This window comes from Pongo pygmaeus, chromosome 18 (assembly GCF_028885625.2).
Source record: "Pongo pygmaeus isolate AG05252 chromosome 18, NHGRI_mPonPyg2-v2.0_pri, whole genome shotgun sequence".
NCBI classification, from domain to species: domain Eukaryota; kingdom Metazoa; phylum Chordata; class Mammalia; order Primates; family Hominidae; genus Pongo; species Pongo pygmaeus.
In genome coordinates this window covers 66,334,372-66,361,580 of record NC_072391.2, presented here as the reverse complement: position 1 = coordinate 66,361,580, position 27,209 = coordinate 66,334,372, and the positions used below count along the sequence as shown (strand labels likewise).

General features: G+C 43.5%; 1 protein-coding gene across 6 annotated transcripts in view; it reads right to left on the bottom strand.

Moving 5' to 3' along the window:
• Positions 1–27,209, bottom strand: part of TANGO6 (transport and golgi organization 6 homolog) — a 242,621-nt gene that overhangs the window by 91,067 nt on the left and 124,345 nt on the right. For 4 of the 6 annotated variants that reach the window (XM_054454111.2, XM_063654474.1, XM_054454112.2 and 1 more), the window contains exon 15: positions 19,175–19,315. In XM_054454111.2, coding sequence (XP_054310086.2) covers positions 19,175–19,315 — 141 coding nt within the window. Of the gene's footprint in view, positions 1–11,650; positions 12,083–19,174; positions 19,316–27,209 lie in introns of those variants that run through there. The other 2 variants (XM_054454113.2, XM_063654476.1) reach the window with 1 other exon arrangement.

Genomic DNA, 27,209 nt, shown 5'->3' with positions numbered 1-27,209 from the left:
AAAATAAAAATAACAGCAGAATAAAATGCTGAAACATCTAAGCATAATTATGTTGTTATCTTTAAAGAAAGAACCCCTTGCCAATGACATCTTGTGTCTCCTAAGCCAGTGATTCCTGCAGCTGGTGATTTTTATAAAAGAACGGCAATATCCACTTGAATCTATTTAAAGAGATCTAATTATAAAAGATAAGATTTTTCCTTTTTTTTTTTTTTTTTTTGAGACAGAGTCTCCCTCTGTCACCCAGGCTGGAGTGCAATGGCGCATCTTGGCTCACTGCAACCTCCGCCTCCCGGATTCAAGCGATTCTCCTGCCTCAGCCTCCAGAGTAGTTGGGACTACAGGCGCGAGCCACCACGCCCAGCTAATTTTTGTATTTCTAGTAGAGATGGGATTTCACCACGTTGGTCAAACTGGTCTTGAACTCCTGACCTCAGGTGGTCCACCTGCCTTGGCCTCCTAAAGTGCTGGGATTACAGGCGTGAGCCATCGCGCCCGGCCAGATTTCTGCTTTTTAACATAGAATACAAAGCTTGATTTGAGAGGGAAAAAGGACATAAGAATGACTTGGAAAGATGAGTAATTTCCAAAGAATGTCTGTTGAAAAGCAAACAAGGAAGGGCTGTCACAGAAACAAATACATGTACTTGGATTTTTATCCTGGAGTAGAATAGGATGATCACACATTTTACTCAACTGAAGGGCTACTTACTAGGGTTGGCTTTTGCCTTGGGATAATGCAGCAATATGAGGTACCCATTCAAAAATAACAACAACAAAAAAATAGCAACCAACATTTATTCACCCCTTACCATGAAAGACACTGGTTCTGAACACTTAACATACATTATCTTATTTAATTTCATTACCATCCTATCAGGTATTTAATAGAATTATCCCCACTTTACAGATAAGGAACAAAGAAGTTATATAACTTCTCCGTGCTACTAGATGTTAGAGTCGAGATCAAAACCCACTTAGTTATGACTCCAGGGTCACAGATAGCACTTCTGTTAAAGAAAACTAAAATGCATTCCAAAGTCCATATATCGAATTCTTATTTACCTGCCCAGTGGCTGCCACTGTAGATGGTCCCACCTCCCTACTTTGATATCTGGCAACCCTACTAGAAGACTAAATATAGTGATAAATAGATCTCTGTGATGATACTCATATATTTATAAGCAATTTCATATATATTACTTTATTTGAGCCTCTCAATAGTTCTGTGAGAATAGTTGCTGGGTGGATTATAACCCCGTTTTCACTAAATGTTTTTTAAAAAAAAGGATGATGGTCTCTCATTTATTCCTCTGAATTGCCTATAGTATTCACATTTTCTCACCATTTTCACAGCCATTCCTCTAACCAAAATCCTCATCTCTTTGTGTCAAGGAATACCACAACCACCTCCCAGCTTTCTCTCCGGCTCTAGGCTCTCCTTTCTTTTTTATTTTTATTTTGCGAGACAGTCTTGCTCTGTCACCTGGGCTGGAGTGCAGTGGCAAGATCTTGGCTTGCTGCAATCTCTGCCTCCCTTTAATCGGGTTCAAGTGATTCTTCTGCCTCAGCCTCCCAAGTAGCTGGGATTACAGATGCATGCCACTATGCCCATCTAATTTTTGTATTTTTATTTATTTATTTATTGATGAAATCTCACTCTGTCGCCTAGGCTGGAGTGTACAGTGGTGCGATCTTGGCTCACTGCAACCTCTCCCTCCTAGGTTTAGGCAATCCTCCCACCTCAGCCTCCCGAGTAGTTAGGATTACAGGGGTACATCACCACACCTGGCTAATTTTTCTTTTTATTTTTAGTAGACGCAGGGTTTCACCATGTTGGCCAGGCTGGTCTCGAACTCCTGACCTCAAATGATCCACCCACCTCAGCCTCCCTAAGTGCTGGTATTACAGGTGTGAGCCATCATGCCCAGCCCAGGCTCTCCTTTCTTCGGCATCCTTCATGTCCCCGCCAACCACACACCTATACATTTATCTTCATGCTGTTTCCTTTAAGAATCTACAGTGATTCCAAAAATGGCCATCATGGTAAGTCTAGACTCCTCTGCTCAGCTCTCAGAGCTGTCTGTGGTATGGCTCTACCCTGTCTATCTAGCCTTTCTTCTCCAAGGTACCCAACACAGCCTCAACAGAGGGACAGGTTAAGTCTCAGTTCTTCATTCTCACCATATACATCCCACTTCTGTTTTGTTCTCATGCTTTCCTTCCTATCTGGGGACATCTTTTTTCTGTCTTTATCACGTGTAAGCCTTTGTTCAAGATCTACCATCATCTCTTGCCCCAACAACATCCTAATAGGTCTCTCTGCTTCAAGTCTTGTCCCATTCTAAGTCATCCTTCACAGACTGACCGAAGTAATTTTGCCAGAATATAATTATTATTACTTCTTTCCTCCTTAAAGTCTTTCAATGGCTCCCATTTTATAAAATCAACATAAACTCCAAATCCGTTAACACAGCATATGTATCCTTTCATGATCTTGACTCCCTGAGCTAAGCCAGGCCATGGAAACTAGTCTGAGTTCAATGATGAATGAGAATGGTAGCCAGGCATGGTGGCTCATGCCTATAATCTCAGCACTTTGGGAAGCTGAGGTGGGAGGATCACTTGAGTCCAGGGGTTTGAGATCAGCCTGGGCAACATAGTGAGACCCTGTCTCTACAAAATATACAAACAAATTAGCCAGGTAATATGGTTTGGCTGTGTCCCCAACCAAATCTCATCTTGAGTTGTAGCTCCCATAATTCCCAATTGTTGTGGGAGGGAGCTGGTGGGAGATAACTGAATCATGAGGGTGGTTTCCCCCATACTGTTCTCGTGGTAGTAAGTCTCATGAGATCTGATAAACGGAAACCCCTGTCGCTTGGTTCTCATTCTCTCTTTACCTGCCACCATGTGGCAAGATACGGCTTTGCTCCTCCTTGCCTTCTGCCATAATTGTGAGGCCTCCCCAGCGATGTGGAACTGTCAGTCCATTAAACCTCTTTTTCTTTATAAATTACCCAGTCTCGGGTATATCTTTATTAGCAGCGTGAGAACAGACTAATACGCCAGGTGTGATGGTGCATGCCTGTGATCTCAGCTACTCAAGAGGCTGAGGTGGGAGGATCACTTGAGCCAGGAGTTTGAGGCTGCATTGAGCTGTGATCGCACCACTGCACTCCAGCCTGAGTGACAGAGCAAGAGTCACACACACACACAGAGCGAGAAAGAGAGAAAAAGAGAGAGAATAAGATTTCATCTCTTTTAATTTTATGTACTCCAAAGCAGAAAACAAGCAGGACGAAGATCATGAGTAAGATAAAGATTCAGGTGGGTGAATACAGTCCTCTATTTTATCTCTTGGATCTCAGAAAAATGTGCTAAAATTCACCATGCATAGAGAAGACTCAAAGCAGCATGCAGCTAAGGCTAAAAGAACTGAACTGAGATTTGAGATGCTGCCCACCACAGGCATGACAAACTTTGCCATTTCAGCCTAAGTTAATTGCCTGTTGACACAAAAATTTAACACTGTTCAGGGTATCATATCAGAAACCACAGTTTCTGTAACATAATATTCATAATGTCTAGTACAGAATCCAAAACTTCTAATTATGTGAAAATATAAACCATTTTCAAGGAAAAAGACAATCAACAGAGGCCAACACTGAAATGACCCAGATATTTTAGTTATCAGATAAGGATTTTAAAGCAGCTATTATAACTATGCTTAATGAAATAAAGGAAAATACACTTCTAATGAACAAAAAGACAGGAAATCTCAACAGAAAAAGAGAAAATAGAAAGGGACCAACTACAAATTCTAGAAATGAAAAATACAATATCGAAAATAAAATATTCACTGGATGAGTTAAACAGTGAAATGACAATGACAGAGGAAAGAGTCCATGTACCTAAAGATAGATAAGTTGAAACTATTAAATCTGAAAAAGAGAGAGAAAAAGATTGAAAAAAAAAAAATTGAACAGAGCCTGTTCTTGTAGAACAAGAACAAAAAAATCTAATATAAGTGTAAAGTCCTAGAATGAAAATTAAAAAATTAAACAGAAGTAGAGCTATTAAGCCAAAAATGGAGATTAAGAATCATGGGCTGGGCGTGGTGGCTCATGCCTGTAATCCTAGCACTTTGGGAGGCCAAGGTGGGCAGATCACTTGTGCCCAGGAGTTCAAGACCAGCTGGGCAACATGGTGAAAACCCATTACCACAAAATATACAAAAATTAGCCAGGTGTGTTGGCATGCACCTGTAGTCCCAGCTACTTGGGAAACTGAGGAGGGAGGATCACCTGAGGCTGGGAGGTGGAGGTGCAGTGAGCTGTGATCATGGCTTTGCACTCTAGCCTGGAAGACAGAGTGACATCCTGCCCCCCTACAACCAAAAAACAAATTAGCTGTACGTGGTGGCACACACCTGTAGTCCTAGCTACTTGGGAGACTGGGTGGGAGGACCACTTGAGCCCTGGAGTTTCAGGCTGCAGTGAGCTGTGATCGTAATACTGTACTTCAGCCTGGGAAACAGAGCAAATGAGACCCTGTCTCAAAAAAAAAAAAAAAGAGAGAGAACTTAAACTCTAACCATTCACCAAACACAAATTAAATTGAAAAATTGAAACAGGTCATAGACTGAAACATAAAAGCTAAGATCATTAATATTCTAGAAGAAAAAATGGGAGAAAATGGTTACATTAGGTAAACAAAAATTTCTTAGGATAAAAAAAGTACAAACTTTCTATTAAAAACACTTATAAAATGGGCTTCATAAAAGTTAATGTCTTGAGTAGCACTATGTGCATGGAAGAGAGAAGGGGACCAAGGGCAGAGCCCTGGGGGACTCCAAACTTGAGAGATCTGTTAGTAGGGGAGAAGCCAGCAAAGAAAACTGAGGAAAAGCAGCTCTGAGGTGGCAGGAGAAAAAGGCAAGTCAATTGTCAGGAAGGCCTGGAGAAGAAGGCGTTTCAAAAAGCAGGGGTGGTCAAACATATCAAGTGCTACTGGAAAGTCGAGTCATATGAGGAGGAATAACTGATCACTGGCTTGTCAATATTTAGGCGGATAAAGGAATGCTGGGGATGAAAGACCCATTAGAGTGATCTGGGGAGGGAGAAAGTGGAGGCAGCAAGGCAGACAGCTTTTCCAAGAATTTTACTCTGGAGGAGACCAGATAACTAGGGTGATAGTTAGAAGGAGATGTGGGGTCAAGAGAGGTTCCACTACATATAAAGAACCCTCGCAACTCAGTAATAAGAAGATAACTAGCCCAATTAAAAAATGCAAAAAGATCTCAACAGTTACTTCACAAAAGAGATACATGAATAGAAAATAAGCATACGAAAAGTTGCTCAGTATAATTAGTCACCAGGAAAATACAAATGAAACCCACAAAAACAAATTCTTTTCCCACAATGCAATCAGGACAAACAACAAAATAATATCAAAGGACTTTCTTCATCCATTCACTTTGAACAAACACAGGTTTCAAAAGATATTTTTCTTTATTTGACAAAAGACATAGCAGATGGCTTCAAAAGCCCCATGTCACTTAAAATTTTAGGAAAAGATCTGTTAGTATATAAACAATTTAAAGGCTGGGTGCAGTGGCTCATGTCTATAATTCCAGCACTATAATTCAGCCAAAGTAGGCGGATTGCTTGAGCTCAGGAGTTCGAGACCAGCCTGGGCAACAGGGCAAAACACTGTCTCTACTAAAAATGCAACAGTTGGCCGGGCATGGTGGCACATGCCTGTAGTCCCAGCTACTTGGGAGGCTGAGGCATGAGAATTGCTTGAATCCAGGAGGCAGAGGCTGCAGCGAGCCGAGATCATGCTACTGCATGCCAGCCTGGGCGACAGACCAAGACTGTCTCAAAAACCCCAAACAACAACAACAAAATTTAAAATATAAATAGCCTATGACCCAGTAACTCCACTTTGGTGAATATCAACCCAAAAGAAATAAAGGTTCTAGCACTTTAACATGTACATGTATACAAGATATACACATATAAAAATATATTTTTATTAGCATACATAGATGAGAATTTATATTGCAGAGCTGTATATCATAGGAAAAAAAATAGAAAAAAAATGGATATCCATCCACAGAAAAATGGTTGAATAAATGATGTCAATTGTGGTATGGCCAGCCTATAAAATATGCAGCTGTTTAAAACTGCCTCCCTCATCTTAATTACCAGGTGAAGCCAATTGGAACTCACCGTAGCCTGCTAGACAAATCCAATTATTCAATTTTCCTTTGTTTTCTCCAACTGGCTGGAAGAAGGTATCTGTCAGAGCAGAATTTGGGGCTGAATTTTCTCCACTCTAGACAGATGACAGGGGTCTCACTCTATCCCCAGGCTGGAGTGCAGTGGCGCAATCCTGGCTCACTGCAACCTCTGCCTCCCAGGTTCAAGAAATTCTCCTGCCTCAGCCTCCTGAGTAGCTGGGATTACAGGCATGTGCCATCACGTTTGGCTAATTGTTGTATTTCTAGTAGAGATCAGGTTTCACCACATTGGCCAGGCTGGTCTCGAACTCCTGAACTCAAGTGATCTGCCACCTGGGCCTCCCAAAGTGCTGGGATTACAGGTGTGAGCCACTGCGCCCGGCCCAGATGATAGGTTTTCTAAAATTGGATTATGGCTTCATTCTGGAGCTGCATGAACCATTAGAGACCTGGGGCCATCTGATACTCATCACTTGGATGAACTGAAGGGGTAAAGTGATTGCTAAACTAAAACACAAAAATCAAGCAGGTGACATGGAAAAGAGTTGACAAAGCACATTGAATCAGGGTGTTTTATAGCCGGAAACACCCCGTAAAGCCTAGGACTCACCCTTTTCCTAGAATATAGAGTAATCTGAGGAGCTGCTTTGCCTCAGGATTCCTGGGGGTCACTCTACTTACCGTGGCATACAACAGATCAGAGATTTAATTCTCACCCCTCAGTCCTCATTCAAAATATGAATTCCTGATCCCTCCTAAAAGCAAACTCTTCAGATGGAGCAACACGAATCTGGCTATTTTTGTTCTGACTTTTAGAAGTCTCTGGCCTAGAGTAAATTGGAACTTGTCTTAGCTTGCTGATTACAAGGCTACATTCTGCCTCTAAAAATAATTAAGAAGTACTGTTCTTTGTACATCATGGTGACACCACCAGCTCTGAGTTGCTCTTCCAGGGAAGCAAAGGGTTCACACTGAGTCATGTATCCCTCAGTCCCTCTCTAACCTCTTCCACCCACCCACCTCCTCTGACAGGTTCCTTGATTCTGGGAGCAAAGCTGCACATTTTGGAGATGGCTGGTCAGGGTTAAACGTTTAGTTTATACCAAAGGTGTCAGAAGAGAAAGAAAAAAGGCAAAACAAAACCCGAAAAACATTTAGTCTGAAGCCATGAAATAGTTTTTCTCTATGAGATATTAGCAGTTTAATTCACGCTGAAAAGACTGTACATTTGTGGAGGACAGCTTAGCACTAAATATCTTTTAAAATTAAATTTTAAAAATGTGTTTTTTGAGACAGGGTCTCACTCTGTCACCTAGGCTGGAGTGCAGTGGCACAATCATGGCTCACTGCAGCCTTGACCTCCTGGGCTCAGGTGATCTTCCCACCTCAGCCTACTGAGTAGCTAGGACTATAGGTGCCTGCCTCCACGCCCCCAGCTAATTTTTGTATTTTTGTGTAGAGAAGGGGTTTCGCCATGTTGTCCAGGCTGGTCTTGAACTCCTGGGCTCAAATGATCTGCCTGCTTCAGCCTCTCGAAGTGCTAGGATTACAGGCATGAGTCACTGCACCCGCCAGTGCTAAATACCAAGAAGTATATGTTGACCTAATAACTTCCCTTGTAGAAACCAATCCCAAGGAAAGAACCAAAGAATCACCAAAAGGAGTTATATGTAAGAATAATCAACAGCACACTTGTCATAATCAGTAAGAAACTGGAAACAACCTAATTAAACAATATGTTCCCAGAGATAATTAAATAAAAGTATAATAAATTCAGGTAGTTATATAATTAGATTATAACACAGTCAATATTATATTTTCAAGAAATAGCCCAGGCATGGTAGTTCACGCCTGTAATCCTAACACTTTGGGAGGCCGAGGCAGGAGGATCACTTGAGCCCAGGTGTTGGAGTCCAGCCTGGGCAACATAGTGAGACACCATTTCTATTAAAAAAAAATTAACAACAACAAAGAAATATTTAATGACATAGGAAAGTACTTACAAATAATGTTAACCAAGAAAAAAAAAAGCAGTATATATACACACAGTGTAATTACAATTCTGAGAAAGAAAAAAAAAAGCTTGAAGAAAATACATCAAAATGTAAACAAAGAGTGGTTACTCCAAAGTGAAATTATAGGTGATTATTTTCTTTTTCATACTTTTAAATATTTTTCCAGGCCAGGTGTGGTGGTTCACATCTGTGATCCCAACACTTTGAGAGGCTGACACAGGCAGATCACTTGAGCTCAGGAGTTTGAGAACAGCCTGGGCAACATAGTGAGACCCCACATCTACAAATAATAAAAAAATTAGCTGGGCGTGGGGACGCATGCCTACAGTCCTAGCTACTCGGGAGGCTGAGGTGGGATGATGGCTTGAGGCCAGGAGGTGGAAGCTCTAGTGAACCAGTGATGGCACCACTGCACTCTAGCCTGGGCAACAGAGCAAGATCCCATCTTGAAAAAAAAAATCCAAACTGTCTAATATAAGTAGGAAGTATAGTTCAATCTATAGACTTTTCCCTTCCCCTTATTATATCAGTAATAAGTTATAGCCATCAAAAAATTGATGTGAGAAAGAAAAAGAGAAACGGGAAAGGAAAAATAGTTACTTAGTCTGGATTTCAACCTTCAATTCTGGCCATATTAGTATTTCCATTTATATTAATATAAATGTTTGTTGAATTGAACTACATTGATGCCAGCCTAGGCAGACTCGGCAGGGAGCATTTCATTTGATCCTGAGTTTTGATGAAAATTTCTTCTTTAAAAATACGTGAGCTCTAATGCTTGACTGTTGTTTATTGCTGCTGAAATCCATGAATGCTAAACTCCCAGACTGGTATCCAATTACTCACACTTCCAACCTCCCTTTTCACCTGAATTTAAGCCTGTGCTGTGAAATGGAAATCTCTGAAAACTATCATACAAAAGCTATTTTTCTTTTTTTCTTTTTGAGATGGAGTCTTGCTCTGTTGCCCAGGCTGGAGTGCAGTGGCATGATCTCGGCTCACTGCAACCTCCGCCTCCCAGGTTCACACCATTCTCCTGCCTCAGCCTCCCGAGTAGCTGGGACAACAGATGCCCGCCAACATGCCTGGCTAATTTTTTGTATTTTTATTAGAGATGGGGTTTCAGCGTGTTAGCCAGGATGGTCTTGATCTCCTGACCTCATGATCCGCTCGCCTCGGCCTCCCAAAGTGCTGGGATTACAGGCATGAGCCACCACGCCTGGCCTTACAAAAGCTATTTTTCAAAAACGGACCTGTTGTGCTGTGATGACGATGAGGAACTGATGTAGCCTTGTAGCACACTGCCACACTCAACTGCAGGGTTTGGAGAAGAAAAAGGACAGACATGACCATTTCTTCTGTGCCCCACAATACTCTATACAGGCCTCTCCTTCCATGGGCCAGGCTTCTTACCAATGCAATTTGTGTATGAGTTGACCTCTCCCTCTAAATGATAAGCTCCTTGCAGGAAGAGACCGCTGCTTTTTCATGCTCCTGTTGCCAGCTACTGGCACAGAACCCAACCACTCAGTAGCTACTCAATTAATGTTTCTGAACTGGACTACATTAATGTCCCATCCCCAGGATTAAGAAAAAAAAAAATAAGCGTTTTCAAGATAAAGAATTTTGAGCATTAGAAAGGGCAACCAAATAACCCAGGAATTTATATGACTTAGAAATTGACAAAAACAGGAAACTAAATTAGAATTCAGAGAGTATTTGGGTGTTACTATGGGCAGAGGTGGACATAAATTGTTTTTCCGTCAAGGATTTCTGACCCAAGCTGGGTATCCAAATGAGAGACACATACAAATAAGATGTAACTTCAGCCCAGTGCAGTGGCTCACGCCTGTAGTTCCAGCACTTTGAGTGGCCAAGGCAGGAGGATCATTTGAGGCCAGGAGTTTGAGAACAGCCTGGGTACTGGTCTCTAAAAAAAAATCAAAATTAAAAAAAAAGAAATAACAAGATCTGCAAATCTGAGGCATCCTGAAGTGATGCAGGAGCAACACAGCAACTAAAAAAAAACTTCATTTTCTCTTCTGATCCCTTTGGAGGAGAAATAAATATTAGCAAGGAACATGAAATATTCTCTAAATACAAAGGATAATTTAAAAATATACTTTAGTTCATTTTATGATCTAAAGGGTAAGGAAATAAAGGGTAAGAGGCATATATAGGAAGCTTCTAATAGAGGTGAAATAGAGGGCTAGGCACCGTGGCTCATGCCTGTAATCTCAGCACTTTGGGAGGCTGAGGTGGGAGGATTGCTTGAGCCCAGGAGTTCGAGACGAGCCTGGGCAACATAGTGAGACCCTGTCCCTACAAAAAAAAAAAAAAAAAAAGAAGGCTGGGTGTGGTGGCTCACACCTGTAATTGACCCTATCTCTACAAAAAAAAAAAAAAAAGGCCAGGGCATGGTGGCTTACGCCTGTAATCCCAGCACTTTGGGAGGCCGAGGTGGGTAGATCACCTGATGTCAGCAGTTCAAGACCAGCCTGGCCAACATGGTGAAACCATGTCTTTACTAAAAATACAAAAATTAGCAGGGCATGGTGGCAGGTGCCTGTAATCCCAGCTACTCAGGAGGCTGAAGCAGGAGAATCACTTGAACCCAGGAGGCAGAGGTTGCAGTGAGCCAAGATTGCACCACTGCACTCCAGCCTGAGCGACAAAGTGAGACTCTGTTTAAAAAAAAAAATGGTAAGAGATAGGCTAGAATTTAGTTAGGGCCAGCAGGATGACTACATAGGTTCTATATTATACAACTCCAGAGCATGCCATTCATATAATGAGGCCCCTAGGAGTTTATACAGCAGTGAACAACCTGCATAATTATATGTGGCAGCCCTGGATTTAACACATTTGAAAGAAACAGAATGGCCCACGTGGGCTCTAGAACAAGGTGTTTCAACAGGGGCCTTACTGCCATTTTGAGCCACATCTTCTTTGTTGTAGGTGGCCATCCCATGCATTTTAGGATGCCTGGCAGTATCCTGGGCCTCTACTACATGCCATAATAATCCCCTCCCCAGCCAGTTCTAACAATCAAAAGTGTCTCCAGACACTGCCAAAGAAAGAGAAGACATAGGTTGAATATCTCTTATCTGAAACACTTGGGACAGAAATGCTTTGGAGTTTTTCAGATTTTGAATTTTTTTTTGGAGTTTGGAGTATTTGCAGAATATATACTGGTTGAGCATCCCTAATCCTAAAATCTAAAATGCTCCAATGAGCATTTCCTTTGAGTGTGTCATGTCAGTGCTCAAAACGTTTTGAATTCTGGAGCATTCCAAATCAGGCATCAGGCATATGTGAGAAAGGAGTGTGGTCTACAGCAGATCAGATAAATTCTCTAGGCAATCGCAAAAGGAAATACCCACAAAGATGCATTTAATAATCCCTTTTGATTTAATTCAATTTGCCAAGTAACATCCCAATGACCAATTCACTATCTTGGGTGCAGTAATAGTAATATCAGGAACATATTACTAAACAGAAAATATGTTATATTTTAAGAGAAGTTTTAAGAAATGCAATGGGCTGGGTGCAGTGGCTCACGCCTGTAATTCCAGCATTTTTGGAGGCCGAGGCAGGTGGATCACCTGAGGTCAGGAGGTCGAGACCAGCCTGGCCAACATGGCAAAAACCCGTCTCCACTAAAAATACAAAAATTAGCCAGGTGTCGTGGTGCATGGCTGTAATCCCAGCTACTCAGGAGGCTGAGGCAGGAGAATTGCTTGAATCCAGCAGGCAGAGGTTGCAGTGAGCTGAGACCACGCCACTGTACTCCAGCCTGGGCAACAGAGCAAGACTCTGTCTAAAAAAAAAAAGAAAAAGAAAAAAGAAATTCAATGACATGTAACAATCCACAAGTTATTGTCAACATTGACATTGGACCACATAAGAGGAAACAGATGGAAAAACATTTGGAATGATTGGTAATTTAACAACGTGTTAAGATTAAATTTCTAGGAGTACAAAAACTCCTAAATTGTTCCTTAAATAAAAGAGACTGAACCAAAATCTTTCCACAATTCTTTTTTTTTTTTTTTGAGATGGAGTCTCACTCTGTTGCCCAGGCTGGAGAGCAGTGGTGTGATCTCAGCTCATTGCAACCTCTGCCTCCAGATTCAAGAGATTCTCCTGCGTCAGTTTCCCAACTAGCTGGCATTACAGGCGCATGCCATCATGCCCGGCTAATTTTTTGTATTTTTAGCAGAGACGGGGTTTCACCGTGTTAGACAGGATGGTCTAGATCTCCTGATCTTGTGATCTGCCCACTTCGGCCTCCCAAAGTGCTGGGATTACAGGTGTGAGCCACCTCGCCCAGCCTCCTTCCACAATATTTTCTACATTGAAAAGTAGACATAAAAATATATAAAGCCTCGCTGGGCGTGGTGGCACACACCTATAGTTCCAGCTACTCATAACAACCTCAAACCCCTGGGCTCAAGAGATCCTCCCACCTCGGAGTCCTGAGTAGCTGGAACTATATAGGTGCAGTGGCTCGTGTGCATAATCCCAGCTAATCACGGGGCTAAGGCAGAAGGACTGCTTGAGCCCAGGAGTTTAAGTCCAGCCTCGGGAACACAGCAAGACCCTATCTCAAAAAAAAAAAAAAAAAAAAATATATATATATATAGAGAGAGAGAGAGAGAGAGACAGACAGACAGATAGATTCATACTTAGTAATCCTGGTGTGGGAAAGCTCTTTTCTATATAAGAGAAAAATCATAAGGGAAAAGATAGATTTACCTTCATTGAAATTAAAAACTTCTGTGTGTCAAAAACAAAATGAAAAAGAAAATATGAACAAAACTAAAAGAAAATATTTACGATATAGATGTCAATGGTTCAAGATCTTTAAATACATATAACTTTTAAAAATCAAAAAACAAGGGCAGGGCGTTGGTGGTTCACGCCTGTAATCCCAGAACTTTGGGAGGCTGAGGCGGGAGGATCACGAGGTCAGGAGTTCGAGACCAGCCTGGCCAGCATGGTGAAACCCCGTCTCTACTAAAAATAACAAAAAAAATTAGCCAGGCATGGTGGCATACGTCTGTAGTCCCAGCTACTCAGGAGGCTGAGGCAGGAGAATTGTTTGAACCTGGCAGCCGGATGTTGCAGTGAGCTGAGACTGAGCCACTGCACTCCAGCCTGGGCGACAGAGTGAGACTCCGTCTCAAAAAAAAAAAAAAAAAAAAAGTCAAAAAACAAAATCGATACCCTAATTAAAAAACAACAGACTAGAATATGTAATTCTCACACACACATGCACACCCTCCACATACACAGAATCTTAGCTAGTCAATATATGGAAAATATTTAACCTTATCAATTGAATAAATGGAAATAAAAACAAGATAGCATTAATTTATATATCTTCTTGATAAAGATTTTTAAAAATGATAATACATAGAATATATCATACTTTCGAGGGTACAGACAAACATTGATAATATAAACCGGCACAACTTCTCTGGAAGACATTTTAGCAATAAATACCTTCAAAAATATTCCTGGGCCCGGCGCAGTGGCTCACACCTGTTAATCCCAGCACTTTGGGAGGCTGAGGTGGGTGGATCAACTGAGGTCAGGAGCTTGCGACCAGCCTGGCCAACATGATGAAACCCCATCTCTACTAAAAATACAAAAATTAGCTGGACGCAGTGACACGCACCTGTAGTCCCAGCTACTCGGGAGGCTGAGGCTGGAGAATCCCTTGAACCTGGGAAGTGGAGGTTGCAGTGAGCCAAGATCACATCACTGCACTCTGGCCTGGACGACAGAGCAAGACTCCGTGTCAAGAAAAAAAAAAAAAATTCATATACTTCAGGCTGGGTGCTGTGGTTTACGCCTTAATCTCAGCACACTGGGAGGTGGAGGTGGGAGGATTGCTTGAGCCCAGGGGGTCGGGATCAGCCTGGGGAACACAGCAAGACCCCATCTCTATAAAAAATTTAATAAGTAGCCAGGTATGGTGGCGCACACCTGTGGTCCTAGCTACTCGGGAAGCTGAGGGAGGCAGATCAGACTGACAGGTCAAGGATGCAGTGAGCCATGATCGCACCACTGCATTCCAGCCTGGGCAACAGAACGAGACCCTGTCTCAAAAAAAAAAAAAAAAAAAAAGAAATTCATATACTTTATATACTTTACTGTATATATGTATTACCTCAATTTTTTTTAATGGAAAGAAAAAACGCTCCTGCTGATTTTGCACCATGATCTAGTGGCAGGAAGACAAGTAGGTGTGGCTAGGGAACTAGCGTGATGCAGAGAAGTAACACAGTGTACTGCACCCTGCTCCCACGGGTGGGCCACATTCTCCCACCAACTCCCCCCACTGCAGAGAAGAGGTAGAGGTGGGGAGAGAGCAAGGCCTAGGCTGATGGAACTAGGGGACTTATTAGAGAAGCTTTACCAAGTGGCTGTTCACAGCATTTCCACAACACTAGAAAACAAAGAATTTTGGCTATGTTGTCAAATTGGGCTTTAATGTTATTCAAAGGATTTCAACACACCACTTCAACTATGCACCAGGACAAGCTGATGATGTGAAACAGAAACCAGCAGTTAAAGCTAAGGCTATGTTTACAGTTGGACACTGAAGAGTAGGCTACAGAAAGAAGGGAACTTTGAGAATTAGTGGAATTTGCTTTGAAATGCCAGAAGGCTGTTTTGGAAATTGGGCTAATTATAAGAGCATGTAAGGAGGAGTAAGGCCTCACTTCAACTCTATCCAGCCCTTCACCCCCACCTCCACTTTCACCCCAGGAAATGATTTGGACTGGCCAATGGGGACTCTGAAATATGCACTTTTAATATTTATCATCCCAAAGGTAGAGGTCTACCAGAAAAAATACATGTTACGTTGACGTTGTCTATGTATGGTTTATATTCTTCTCAGCTCTGATAATCCCAGTGGTACACCCTTCACACCTACTATGAGAGAATGGTTTATTATAATGGTGTACTTGTCTGGCATGTTTTAGATCCAAATTCAGAACTAAGGCAAATACAGAAAGTTCATCTTTCTTCTTAGAAAAAAATGTATTTTTAAATTTCACTCTCAGCTGGGTGCAGTGGCTCACACCTGTAATTCAAGCACTGTGGGAGGCCAAGGCGGGCAGATCACCTGAGGTCAGGAGTTCGAGACTGGCCTGTCCGACATGGTGAAACCCTGTCTCTACTAAAAATACAAAAATTAGCCGGGCGTGGTGGTGTGGGCCTGTGGTCCCAGCTACTCGGGAGGCTGAGGCAGGAGAATCGCTTGAACTCAGGAGGCGGAGGCTGCAGTGAGCCAAGATGGCGCCATTGCACTCCACTCTGGGTGATAGACATCTCTTTTTTTTTTTGAGACGGAGTCTGGCTCTGTTGCCAGGCTGGAGTGGTGAAATCCCAGCTCACTGCAACCTCTGCCTCCCGGGTTCAAGAGATTCTCCTGCCTCAGCCTCCTGAGTAGCTGGGACTACAGGCACGTGCCACCACGCCCAGCTAATTTTGTATTTTTAGTAGAGACGGGGTTTCACCATGTTGGCCAGGATGGTCTCGATCTCTTGATCGTGGTCTCGGTCTCGTGATCCGCCCGCCTTGGCCTCCCAAAGTGCTGGGATTACAGGCGTGAACCACCACGCCCGGCTAAGACTCCATCTCAAAAAAAAAAAAAAAATTAAATAAATAAATAAATAAATAAATAAATAAATTTCACTCTCTGTGACATGAATCCATTGGTCAGAAAAAAACAAAAACAAAAACAAAATAAATTTCACTCTCAAGTAATTCTCCTTTCACTGATAAAAGGATTTAAGTGGTTGGAGACCTAGGTTCTATCATCCTTAGCCAGAACAGTCACCTAGAAATTAGGAAAATTAAGGGCTATGTCCGTACAAACAGTGCATGGCTATATGGAATTTCTATAAATCCTCTGACGTGCTGATGAAGGAGGAATTCAGTGTGATCTGATGCAAGTGGCAAAAAGCTACCCCACCTCCATTTTGTTCTCCAAAATCTTCACCTACCGGATAAAGAGTAAAATTTACAAGTTTTACTACAGCTCACAGACAAATTGCCCAAGCTGAAGTTGAGATTACATCTTCTTTTTCTGCCTTAGATAATAGGCTAGTGAGCATATAATGGAATTACTAAAAAGCCAAGGACAAATACAGCAGTACCTAAGAAGTGCTGATATAACTTAAAGAATAAAAGAAGTGTGGCACTGTTATTAAGCCAAATATTAACCACCAACAGCTATACTTTATAACACAATCTGATATAGGCCATGCATGACAAGAACACAGTCCTAAAACGGAACCTCATTCTCAAAATTCAATATGGCCGCTAGCTGGCTCAAATGGATACTGTACACCACTGGCTCTCACCTGTATGATTGATTTGCCTTATTTTAAGGCTTCTAGTGATATTCAGTGTGACAGCTAATGGTTAAGTCTATGGAGCACAGGTTAAATAAATGAATCTTCTCTCAATTCTATGTTATATAGCCCAGTATAAAAATATTCAAAGTATACTTGCTGGCTTATGGAGAAATTCATCTTAATTTAACCTCTCTCTTCAGAATGAACTATTGTTTTCTTTGTCCTTGTTCCCTAGAGTCCCACCTCCTAGCTTCATATGAGCACTCAAAAAACAGCAAAAAATATTTGTTTTCCTTCATTTTTAATCTTTAAGAAATGTTTAAATCTTTTTTGCGTAGGCAAAAATAAAATTTTACTGAGCCCTTATTGTATGCCAAATACTATTGTAAGAATTACCTTATTTAATCTTTACAACAGCCCTATGAGTTAAGTGTTATTAATATCCTCATTCTGGCTGGGTGCAGCGGCTCATGCCTGTAATCTCAGCACTTTGTGAAGCCAAGGTGGGAAGACTGCTTGAGGCCAGGAGTTCAAGACCAGCCTGGGCAACATGGTAAAACCCCATCTCTACAAAAATACAAAAATTAGCCAGGCGTGGTGGCATGTACCTCTAGTCCCAGCTATTCAAGAGGCTGAAGTAGAAGGATACCTTGAGCCTAAGAGGTCAAGGCTGCAGTGAGCCATGACCGTGCCAATGAACTCCAATGTGGGCAACAGAGGGAGACACTGTTGCAAAAATAACAACAACAACAACAACAACAAAAACCAAACTAATAATATCATCATTTTACACATTAGAACGCTCAGGCACCCAAGGTTAAGAAATGTTCCCCTCAGCTGGGCGCGATGGCTCATGCCTGTAATCCCAGCACTTTGGGAGGCAGAGACAGGAGGATTACTTGAGCCCAGGAGTTTGAGACCAGCCTGGGCAACATAGTGAGACCTTGTCTCTACAAAAAATAGAAAATTAACTGGGTATGGTGGCATATGCCTGTAGTCCCAGCTATGTGGGAGGCTGAGGAGGGAGGATAACTTGAGTCCAGGAGGTTCAGGCTGCAGTAAGCCATGAATGCACCACTGCTCTCCAGCCTGGGTGGCTGAGTAAGACCTTGTCTTGAAAAAAACAAAAAAAAAAGAAAAGAAAGAAACATTTCCCTGACCACATAGCCAATAAGAAGCAGAATGGCTCATGCTTATAATCCCAGCACTTTGGGAGGCTGAGGTGGGAGGATTGCTTGAGTCCACGAGTTTGAGACTAGCCTGAAAACATAGTGAGACCCCACCTCTACCGAGAAAAAAAAAAAAAAGCAGCAGCAGTTCAGGATTTGAAGTGAGGCAGTGTAAGTCTAGAGCCTATCCCTTAACTACTATTGTCAGTTTATACAGCCTAGAGTAACTTCCTTCAAGTTGGTGGTTCAGTTCTCAGCACTATCACTTACCAGCTGAATGAGTCTTGGACAAATTGCTGAAGATGTTTGAGCTACGGTTTCTTCATCTGTAAAACAGGTTTAGTAACAGCCTGTTTACAAGATTTGTTGGGAAATTAGATGAGAATATATATATGGACAACCTGGCACGCAGTAGACATTCAGCAAGAGTCAGCACTCTTCCTTCCCTGCTTGACATTCCTCTTCTTTATTTCTGAGTCTCGCTCTGTTGCCCAGGCTGGAGTGCAGTGGTACAATCATTGCTCACTGCAGCCTCGACCTCCCAGGCTCAGGTGATCCTCCCACCTCAGCCTCCTGAGTAGCTGGGACTACAGGTGTGTGCTACCACTCCTGGCTAATTTTTGGTAGAGATGGGGTTTTGCCACGTTACCCAGGCTGGTCTTGAACTCCTGCCAGGCCTAAAGTGATCCTCCCAAAGTGCTGAGATTACAGGTGTGAGCCACGGTGCCCAGCTGATATTCCTCTACTTTTTGTGCTTGCTGCTGCTCAAGTGTGAGACTTCTAATTCCAGCTCCATTGAAAATCAGGGCCCAACACAGCTCCCGGGGAAGCAGACTAAGCAGTTTTTTGTTGTTGTTGTTATTTTTGAGATGGAATCTCATTTTGTTGCCCAGGCTGGAGTGCAGTGGCATGATCTCGACTCACCACAACCTCTGCCTCCCAGGTTCAAGCAATTCTCCTGCCTCAACCTCCCGAGTAGCTGGGATTACAGGCGTACACCACCAAGCCCAGCTAATTTTTGTATTTTTAGTAGAGACAGGGTTTCACCATGTGGACCAGGCTGGTCTTGAACTCCTGACCTCAGGTGATCCACCTGCCTCGGCCTCCCAAAATGCTGGGATTACAGGCAGGAGCCACCGCACCTGGCGAGAGACTAAGCAGGTTTAAGAAAAAGGACATTGTTGCTTTCAGTCTCATAGTAGGCATCTGAATATTTCCTAAATTCCTAAATGGGTACTAGTTCATCCCAGCACTCAAACTACCCTCACCACACTAGTGTAACAAGCCCCCAGGTACACACATTTTAGTTTCAAAGTCACACTGATCCTCCACCCTTTTCCAGGTGGATGAAACAAGAAAACTCACCTAATGCCCTGACGATTCGCATAAGGACTTCCCCGACTTTCATTCTGGTCTCTGGTGTGTGCTTGTCTTTGCCGCTGTCATATTGAGCCAACAAGTCCGGCAAGATTTTCTCAGGATAGATGTCTGAGAGAAGGGCAACCCCTGGGGTTGAAAACAAAAAGAAAGGATTCATTACTGTTTAGGAGCGAAAGGCAAATAAACCAGTCACCCTGTGATGGGATGAACACAGAGACGCTGAAAACCATCTCTACAGCTCTCCCAGCAAGGGCTGCCTATTGTTTGGAGAGTCAGCACAGTGAGTGGAACGAAGATGGGCCTGGTAGTTGAGACTCCTCCGTTTGTCTAGTCCCAGCCTGATACGATCTCTAAGGTCACTCCCAGCACTGACGTTCTATGATCCAGGCAGTGCCTCCTGCCTTTGCTGCAGTTCTCCATTCCTGTATAATTTCCCTCTGTAGAACTGCCAGTGATGGGAGCAATTTCCACAAGGAAACATTTTCAGAGCATCCTGGACATGATCAATATTAGATCTAAGCTCATGGCTGAGTTTCCTAATCAACAGAAATAGGGAAGACCCTGACCCTGAGTCCCCCCTTCATAGGACTTGCTGATCCTCTCTCCCATCCACAGCAGCGCCTTCTAAATGTGTAGCCTGGAACAGTGTTATCATAATCTGAGCCCAGCCCCATACTCAGCAACCTTTTTAGGGGTGGCAGGGAGGTGAGAGATGACCAGACAGATCCAGAACAAAACCCCTGGTCGGCCTCAAAACTATATAACTGCAAATTCTATGATTCATGTCTATACTGTTGTTTATTCCTATTTTCTCTCATTAGTCTTTAGCAGAGAACAGGAAAAAGGTTACATGCTATAAAGAAGTGACGAAAAAGAAAAAAAGTAAAGAAGGAATAGGTAGAAATAGGGGTTCCAGGATGAGAACCCACTTCTACCCCAAGCACCCTGGCCCATCAGCTCTGCTTTGGGTTTCTCCAATAATCCCCTCATTGGTCTCCCTGCTTCTACCCTTTTCATCCATTGCAGATGGAGCTCTTTGGTTTGAATCATAAGTCTGGCCCCTTCATTCTTCTGCCCAGACCCCTCAGTGGTTTCCCTTCTCCCCGGAATGTGAGCAGTCCCCATTCCCTGCCTTCCTTTGTTCTCTCTCTGATCTCATCTTTTAACACTCTCCCTTGCTTCCTGGCCTCCTTGCTATTCTCCAGTAGACCAAGTGATCCTGGCCTGGAGGAGTCGGCCTCACTTCCCCTCTGTGTCGGCTGCTGCTCCTCCTGGTGGCCTCACAGCTTGCTCCCAAACCCTATCATGTCTCTGCTCACAGATCACATTTGTCACATATAAAACGGCAGCCTCCTTCCCCTGCCACTCTTTACTCCTCTCACCCTGCTTCATTTGTCTTAGCACTTAATATCACCTGACAGGTTGTGTATTTCCTTATTGTCTGCTCTCCTCCTTGGAATGTGAACTCTATAATAAAGTCAAGGATTTTCTTTTGTTCCCTGCTGTATCCCCAATGCCTAGAAGAGTCCTAGCACGTGTCAGGTGCTCAGTAACTACCTACTAAATGAATGAATGGATGAACGGATGGATGAGTAAAAAGGGTTCAAATATACAGTCCTGATATAAATTTCAGGAATTAAGAAATAGAGGATGGGGAAGAAGTAATATAAATGCTTGAGAAATCTATACTTATTTTTCATCTAAGTTTACCATTCTCGTGTTTAAACTGACAGTCTTGCAGGCAAAGTCTACGTGGAGTTTTTTATGTTATAGGTTGTGATTCCATTCTCTTCTAAACCACATCCACACTCTTCACTGGCTTCTTATCCGCCGCATCTGCTGAGCTCTGAAGGCGGAGCACCTGCTGAGGGCTGCACCTGTCTGCCCATCCTCCTTTCTGCCCTCCCCACCCCCACCTTTTCTTGCTTCCAAAGAGCCTGGGAAGTCTTTGCATGTGGTCCTAAGCCACACCTCCAATCCAGAGTCCATCTTAGGACTGAAGTCCTAAGATGGGCTCCAATCTTAGGCAAGCAGAAGCTCTGCTCTTAACAGAGATTCAGGCTGTGGCACAACACTGTTGCCAAAATGTGACACTGTAGTTGTAGTTCACTCTATTATATAAAATGACGAAGAAGTCCTTGGAGGTTCAACATGTAGTTATGGAATATTGTAGCATAGAAAAAAAGTCTGCATTGGCTGGGTGCAGTGGCTCACGCGTGTAATCCCAACATTTTGGGAGGCCGAGGTGGGCGGATCACTTGAGGTCAGGAGTTCAAGATCAGTCTGGCCAACATGGTGAAACCCCGTCTCTACTAAAAATACAAAAAGTTAGCTGGGCATGGTATTGGGCACCTGTAATCCCAGTTACTCAGGAGGCTGAGGCAGGAGAATTGCTTGAACCCGAGAGGAAGAGGCTGCAGTGAGCCGAGATCACACCATTGCAATCCAGCCTAGGCAACAATAGCAAAACTCTGTCTCAAAAAAAAGAAAAAAAGAAAAAAATGTCTGAGGCCTAAGGGTAAATGAATTGTTTGCTAAGAGAAAGAAGAGGGGGCTAGGTGCAGTGGCTCACACCTGTAATCCCAGCACTTTGGGAGGCTGAGGTGGGGGGATCACTTGAGGCCAGGAGTTTGAGACCAGTCTGGGCGACATAGGGAGACCCCATCTCTATAAAAATATTTTTTAAAAAATTAGGCAGGTGTGGTGATGCGTGCCTGTAGTCCTAGCTACTCGGAGGCCAAGGCAGGAGGATTGCTTGAGCCCACAAGTTCCAGGCCGCAGTAAGCTATGATTGCAGCATTGCACTCCAGCTGGGTGACAGAGTGAGGTCTCAAAAAAATAAAAAAGAAAAAAAGAAATAGCCTCCAACTTCTAAAAGACCTCCACAACTGCAATTCTGGCAGGTGTTATATCACTGATATATTACAAGGCCTAGTATATATTACAGATTTGCAGCTATCATAACTTTTTTTTTTTTTTTTTTGAGATGGAGTCTCTCTCTGTTACCCAACTGGAGTGCAATGGCGTGATCTCGGCTCACTGCAACTTCCACCTCCCGGTTCAAGCAATTCTCCTGCTTCAGCCTCCCAAGTAGCTGGGATTACAGGTGCCTGCCACCACGCCTGGCTAATTTTTGTATTTTTAGTAGAGACAGGGTTTCACTGTGTTGGCCAGGCTGGTCTTGAACTCCTGAGGTGATCCACCCTCCTCAGACTCCCAAAGTGCTGGGATTACAGGGGTGAGCCACTGCACCTGGCCCATAGCTGCTTTCTAAAATCAGAAGTTCTCAACTCATAAAATCTGGTGGGTGTTTCCTTTTAGGAATGTAGTCATGACTTTGCAATGGAAAACAGTGGAAAAATGGGATTTGCTTTATAAAACTTTGATCTATTTCTAGCTTTTCTGAAACCTATTACTAAAGTCCCTCCTACTGTTGTTTAACATAGTCTTTTTTTTTTTTTTTTTTTGAGACGAAGTTTTGCTCTTGTTGCCCAGGCTGGAGTACAATGGCGTGATCTCAGCTCACTGCAACCTCCATCTCCTGGGTTCAAGTGATTCTCCTGCCTCAGCCTCCCGAGTAGCTGGGATTACAGACATGTGCCACCATACCTGGCTAATTTGGTATTTTTAGTAGAGACAGGGTTTCTCCATGTTGGTCAGGCTGGTCTCAAACTCCCGACCTCAGGTGATCCACCTGCCTCGGCCTCCCAAAGTGCTGGGATTAAAGGCATGAGCCACCGTGCCGGGCCCTTACTGTTGTTTATTCCTATTTTCTCTCATTAGTCTTTAGCAGAGAACAGTCATTTACTTCTGTGAACATACTATCCTGGCCAAATGAGCTCTGGACTTCCTCTCTGTAGTGGGCAGACATGTGATTACACATAGCATCTACTCTCTCTTCTGGTAACACCACCACCACCGTGTTCTTTTGGAGAAATATCCCTTTCTTACTCTCAGTCTGTGTGGTTTGAGTGGGCTAACTATACCCACTTTCTCCCCTCCAGGTGTGAACTTATATCCCAGGCTGGCCAATTAGGATCTTCCATTCCATCCCTACCACCATGATTGGTTCAGGAACGGGGAATGAGATTCAATCCTGAAACCCACATTGACACTACTGGGAAAGATAAATTCCACTCCCCACCACCCATTGAAGAGACTAACCTGGAGCTGCCAGTGGCCACCATGTGGAAAAAGCCCACTCAAGAATGACACCAACACAGAGGAGAGCCAGCCCGAGAGGGAGGGAGAAGAAGAAGAGACCCGATGGCATCTTTTCAGCTCCGGGACCCAGGTGTACTCCACCCACTCGACTTTCTGGATAGAAAAGCCAATAAACACCCTCTAATGCTCATACCAGTTGGACTGTTTTTCAATTAAAATAATCCTAACACACCCTTTTTCAGATTAACAATGATTTTTCAGATTTTTTTTTTTTTGCTTTTCCTATAATGTTAAACTTTAAACTCATTAGGGAGCTTTTAGTTCTCCCAGTCTTCCATAAAAAGGTTGCCAAAGCAAAGCCCAGTTTCCTTGCTTCCCACAGTCCCAGATCTAACAGCAATTGTTTATCTTCCTGCTGGCCTGTTCCACAGACGGCTGCCAAATGGCTGGCTGTTTGAGTTTTACCTTCTAGGATACAGGTGCACCTATGAGTTTATAAATCCCTGGAGAATAAGAGCAGTTCCCCCTTTACCCACCAAGCAGTGAAGACAGTCATACATGATGGTTAAGATTGTATAAAAATGAAAGGGATGAGATTTTGTGTGGCTGTTTTCATTTACTTTGAAAAAACTTTCTGTACTTTGACACTCTGTGGAAGCATGGCCATAACCTTCACATGACCCTGGGCCCATCACACTTGATAATTCCTTTGTGACTTGAAAATGGGGTAATTTCTGGGTCAGCACAAGATTCAAGAAAACATCACACATCAATCCCTTTGGCAATGAGACCCGAAGGATTGTGTGAGAGAGACATCTTTCTGCTCTGATCGTAGGAAACTAGCTATGCGTTTTCGGATGTGGTGCAACAGATGAGATATAGAGAAGGTAAAAAGTGAATCCAAACTGGGAAGAGTTCACAGAAGCATTCTGAACTTTTTTTGGAGGCAGTGCATAGAATATTGGTGAATTAACGTAACTAAAAAAATGTTAGGCGGCCGGGCGCGGTGGCTCACGTCTGTAATCCCAGCACTTTGGGAGGCCGAGGCAGGTGGATCACGAGGTCAGGAGAGCGAGACCATCCTGGCTAACCCAGTGAAACCCCGTCTCTACTAAAAATACAAAAAATTAGCTGGGCGTGGTGGCGGGCACCTGTAGTCCCAGCTGCTCGGGAGGCTGAGGCAGGAGAATGGTGTGAACCCGGGAGGCGGAGCTTGCAGTGAGCCGAGATGGCGCCACTGCACTCCAGCCTGGGCGACAGAGCAAGACTCCATCTCAAAAAAAAATGTTAGGCTGGGTGCAGTGGCTCACGCCTGTAATCCCAGCCTTTGAGAGGCTGAGGCAGGTGGACCACCTGAGGTCAGGAGTTCGAGACCAGCCTGACCAACATGGTGAAACCCCCGTCTCTACTAAATACAAAAAATTAGCTGAGCGTGGTAGCAGGTGCCTGTAATCCCAGCTACTTGGGAGGCTGAGACAGGAGAATCACTTGAACCTGGGAAGTGGAGGTTTCAGTAAGCCAAGATTGCACCACTGCACTCCAACCTGGGCAACAAGAGTGAAAACTCCATCTCAAAAAAAAAAAAAAAAAAAAAAGGCCGGGTGCAGTAGCTGATGCCTGTAATCCCAGCACTTTCGGAAGCTGAAGCAGGTGGGTGGATCATGAAGTCAGGAGTTTGAGACCAGCCTGGCCAATATGGTGAAACCCCGTCTCTACTAAAAATACAAAAATTAGCTGGGCGTGGTGGCATGTGCCTGTAGTCCCAGCTACTCGGGAGGCTGAGGCAGGAGAATCTCTTGAACCCAGGAGGTGGAGGTTGCATTGAACCGAGATGGTGCCACTGCACTTCAGCCTGGGCGACAGAGTGAGACTCCGTCTCAAAAAAAAAAAAAAAATGTTATTACGATAACTACATGTAACAAAACAGACCGTCAACTTTGTAAAATAACTGGTTTTTTTTTCTTCCCCCAAGACTTCCCCGAAAGCCACAAACATATTTTGATCAAAACAGTGTTGACTTCAAGATGATCCCACAGCGTGTTACTCAGTGATTCTGAGTAGCAAAAGGAGTTTGGGTGTCGTGTACTTTTACTTAGTACTCTTGCATTAACAGGAAAGTCAGTCTAATTCTAAAATGTCTTTGTTAACTGGCTCTATCCCAGGGAACTGCTAAGCTATTCCTACTTCAAAACTAACCTGCCTCATTTCTCCTGAGCAGATAACAACTTCCCAAAATACCCACAGCAACCCGGAAAACCACCTACTCACTTGAAACTCACAGGTATTTCTGCCAACAAAACTACAAGAAACACAAAAACCCACACATTGTATAATTCCATTGAAATGAAATGTCCAGAATAGGCAAATCTCTACATAGGAAAAGTAGATTTAGTGGTTACCTAGGGCTGTGGTAGTTTGAGAAAGTGGGGAGTGACTGCTAATAGTTACGAAGTTTCTTTCCGGGGTGATAAAAAAATTCTAAAACAGGGGTCCCCAACCCCCAGGTTGCAGACTGGTACTGGGCATGGCCTGTTAGGAACAGGACCACACAGCAGGAGGTGAGCAGCAAGGGAGCATTACTGCCTGAGCTCTGCCTTCTGTCAGATCATTGGAGGCAACAGATACTCCCAGGAGTGTGAACCCTATTGTGAATTGCACATGCAAGGGATCTAGGTTGTGTGCTCCTTATGAGAATGGAAAGTCTGATGATCTGAGGTGGAACAGTTTCATCCTGAAACCATCCCCGCCCTCCCAACACCGCCCCGTCCATGGAAATATTGTTTTCCATGAAACCAGTCCCTGGCGCCCAAAAGGTTGGGGGCCATTGTTCTAAAATTCCAGCCTGGGCAACATAGCCAGGCCCCATCTCTACAAAAATTTAAAAAATTAGCCAGATAGGCTGGGCACAGCGGCTCACACCTGTAATCCCAGCACTTCGGGAGGCTGAAGTAGGTGGATCACTTGCAGTCAGGGGTTTGAGACCAGCCTGGCCAACATGGCAAAACCCCGTCTCTACTAAAAATACAAAAATTAGCAGGGCGTGGTGGTGCATACGTGTACTCCCAGCTACTTGGGAGGCTGAGGCAAGAAAATTGCTTGAACCCAGAGGGCAGATGTTGCAGTGAGCCATAGTGCCACTGCACTCCAGCCTGAGTGACAGAGCGAGACTGTCTCAAAAAAAAAAAAAAAAAAAAAAAAAATTAGCCAGACATGGTGGTGCATGCCTGTAGTCCTAACTGCTTGAGAGGCTGAGGCAAGTTGGTCACTTGAGCCCAGTAATTCAAGGTTTAGTGAGCTAGCACAACACCACCACACTCAAGCCTTTGTGACAAAGGGAGACCCTGTCTCAAAATTTTAAAAACTTCTAAAGTTGACTGTGGTGATGGTTACACACTCTGAAAATATACTAAAAACCAGTGTATTGTTTATTTCATTATTTCATTATTTATTTACTTATTTTTTTTTTTTTTGAGATGGAGTCTCACTCTGTTGCCCAGGCTGGCATGCAATGGTGTAATCTCAGCTCATTGCAACCTCTGCCTCCCGGATTCAAATGATTCTCCTGTCTCAGCCTCCCAAGTAGCTGGGACTATAGGCACGCACCACCACACTCGGCTAATTTTTTGTATTTTAGTAGAGATGGGGTTTCACCATGTTGGTCTGGCTAGGCAATCCATCTGCCTTGGCCTCCCAAAGTGCTGGGATTACAGGCGCGAGCCACTGCACCCGGCCTCATTTTTTATTTTTTAAGACAGAGTCTTGCTGTCGCCCAGGCTGGAGTGCTTTGGTATAATCACAGCTCACTGCAGCTTCAACTTCCCAGGCTCAAGTTATCCTCTCACTTCAGTATAGCTGG